Source organism: Rhagoletis zephyria, unplaced genomic scaffold (assembly GCF_001687245.7).
Source record: "Rhagoletis zephyria isolate East Lansing unplaced genomic scaffold, Rhagoletis_zephyria_1.1 Rzeph_scaffold_45731, whole genome shotgun sequence".
In the NCBI taxonomy this organism is placed as follows: domain Eukaryota; kingdom Metazoa; phylum Arthropoda; class Insecta; order Diptera; family Tephritidae; genus Rhagoletis; species Rhagoletis zephyria.
In genome coordinates this window covers 1-1,991 of record NW_016202786.1, presented here as the reverse complement: position 1 = coordinate 1,991, position 1,991 = coordinate 1, and the positions used below count along the sequence as shown (strand labels likewise).

General features: G+C 38.6%; 1 protein-coding gene across 1 annotated transcript; it reads right to left on the bottom strand.

Annotated features, from left to right (window-relative positions):
• Positions 1-466: 466 nt before the first annotated feature.
• LOC108355432 (methylglutaconyl-CoA hydratase, mitochondrial) lies at positions 467-1,690 on the bottom strand. The gene is made up of 2 exons (XM_017606594.1): positions 1,632-1,690; positions 467-1,576 (listed from the first exon to the last, which is right to left on the bottom strand). The coding sequence occupies exon 2, from the start codon at positions 1,571-1,573 to the stop codon at positions 695-697; it is 879 nt and encodes a 292-aa protein (XP_017462083.1). The 5' UTR covers positions 1,574-1,576; positions 1,632-1,690; the 3' UTR covers positions 467-694.
• Between the last annotated feature and the right edge of the window lie 301 nt (positions 1,691-1,991).

The following is a 1,991-nucleotide window of genomic DNA, read 5'->3' as shown; positions in this document are numbered from 1 at the left end:
GCTGATTTCCTTGGATTTTTAAAAGAGCAAGCAAACCGAGAACAAGCTCGTCATGATGAAGTAATGGAAATTGAACGTAAAAAGTTACGTTTGGAAGAGGAACGAATGAAGGTGTTTGGTGATCTCAAAGATATTTTGAAGAGTTCATTGAAAAATAAGCGTATTTGAATTACTTTAGTTTGCCCGCCATAAATGATGTAAGTAAATACATACACACAGTTGTATGTATATGGAAAGATTAAATTTTCTAAATTTTTCTAAAAGTTCTGTGTATGTTTTAACAATGCATAATTTTTATTTAGTTTCTCATTCATATCCAGTAGTTCAAACTATAGTTTATTTTAATAAATCAGTTTATTGACATCCTCTTATTTAACATGTCGGTTGAAACCAAAAATGAACAATGAAATATAAATGCACTTTGAAGCAAGTAAATGATTTTCATATATAAGAACACTCATTTAGATAAGTCATACATAAGAGTTTTATTTTTGGACCAAACCATATTTGTTACAGTCAAGTTAGAGTAAAACAAAATCAAAAATAAATTTAATTATTTAAAACAAATTCATTTAGTCTTTATAAACTACCATTTTTATTCCCTTCTAAACAATTAAAACTCGCTCGCTTCCCCCAATAATTCTTAAGTATAACTAAGTAACACATCGCATTCCAACACTCAGTGTAAGCTTGCCTATTCTCCCTTATACACTGGCTTGCGTTTCTCGGCGAATGCCTGCAAACCTTCTAAACGATCTTTGGTTGGCAGAACCTGCGAATAGCATATCTCCTCAATGGAGTAACCTGTGTTCAGGTCAACTTGCATACCCTTGTCTATAGCCAATTTAGCCATGCGTACACCAACTGGTCCATTTGGTAATATTTCCTCAGCGATTTCTAAAGCTTTCAGGTATGCTGCATCCTTAGTTTCATTTTGTGGCACTACATGATTAACTATGCCCAACTCTTTAGCCTCCTTGCCGTTTAACACACGTGATGTAAAGATGAGCTCCTTGGCCAGTGCCGGTGAAAGTATACGCGGCAGACGTTGGGTGCCACCAGCGCCGGGTATAATAGCTAGGCGTGTTTCTACCAAACCCATTTTGGTATCTTCCGATGCGGTACGCATATCACAAGCCAAAGCCATTTCAAGTCCACCACCAAGTGCCGCACCATCGAGCGCAGCTATCGAGGGCATTGGCAACTGTTCCAGTGAAATCAACAATTCACGCAAATTTGTGACGAATTCCGTAGCCTCTTCTTGTGTCATTGTTTTGCGTTCTTTGAGATCAGCACCAGCGCAGAAAATGCCGGGTGACGCGCTACGTAAAATTACACAGCGAGAGCCGTTATCATGCTCCAATTCATCCAAAACATTTTCGAAAGCTTTAACCAAACTACGGCTAAAGGAGTTTTTTGCTTGTGGTCGGTTGAGGCTGATCACCGTAATGCCTTTGCGTTCCCCTCCGAGACGTTCAACTAAGATTTCTTCTTTTCCTGTGTCTGCTGTGGCAAAAGTGCGCAACGCGTTAAGTAGCCTGGGCGAGGTGAGACGTGTAAAGCTGCGCAGCATGTTCTTAAAATATTTCAGTTTTATAAAAATGTATTTTTATATAAAAATATACACGGACGTGATTACAAAACAATTATCGGGCACGTTGCTGTCAAAGCCGGTTAAATTCAAGAAAACAAAACAAAAAACTGAAAACAGCTGGTCGGGCAGGGTCGCATTGGCGGAATGCCAATCGGAAAAATATTAAGGTGGAATTAGATGATGTCGCGAGAGAGGTGAAACGGACTTTCAACGTTTTTCAGCAGCGGGATTCCAGCATTCGCTTTCGCTAATTTTGCTCAATTTTCGTCGTGATTAAGAGAGCTGTTTTTCGTACTGACAAATTCTTACAAGCAAAAATTTATTCAGTTAAAATATAGTAAAAACTTGCAAGGGTGGGCTTTAGTAGTCAGCCGCACCTTGTGTTTTAAGAAAACCA

Bases quoted from the DNA above. Each gene is read 5' to 3' on its own strand.
- LOC108355432 (XM_017606594.1), bottom strand. From the start codon at position 1,573: ATGCTGCGCAGCTTTACACGTCTCACCTCGCCCAGGCTACTTAACGCG.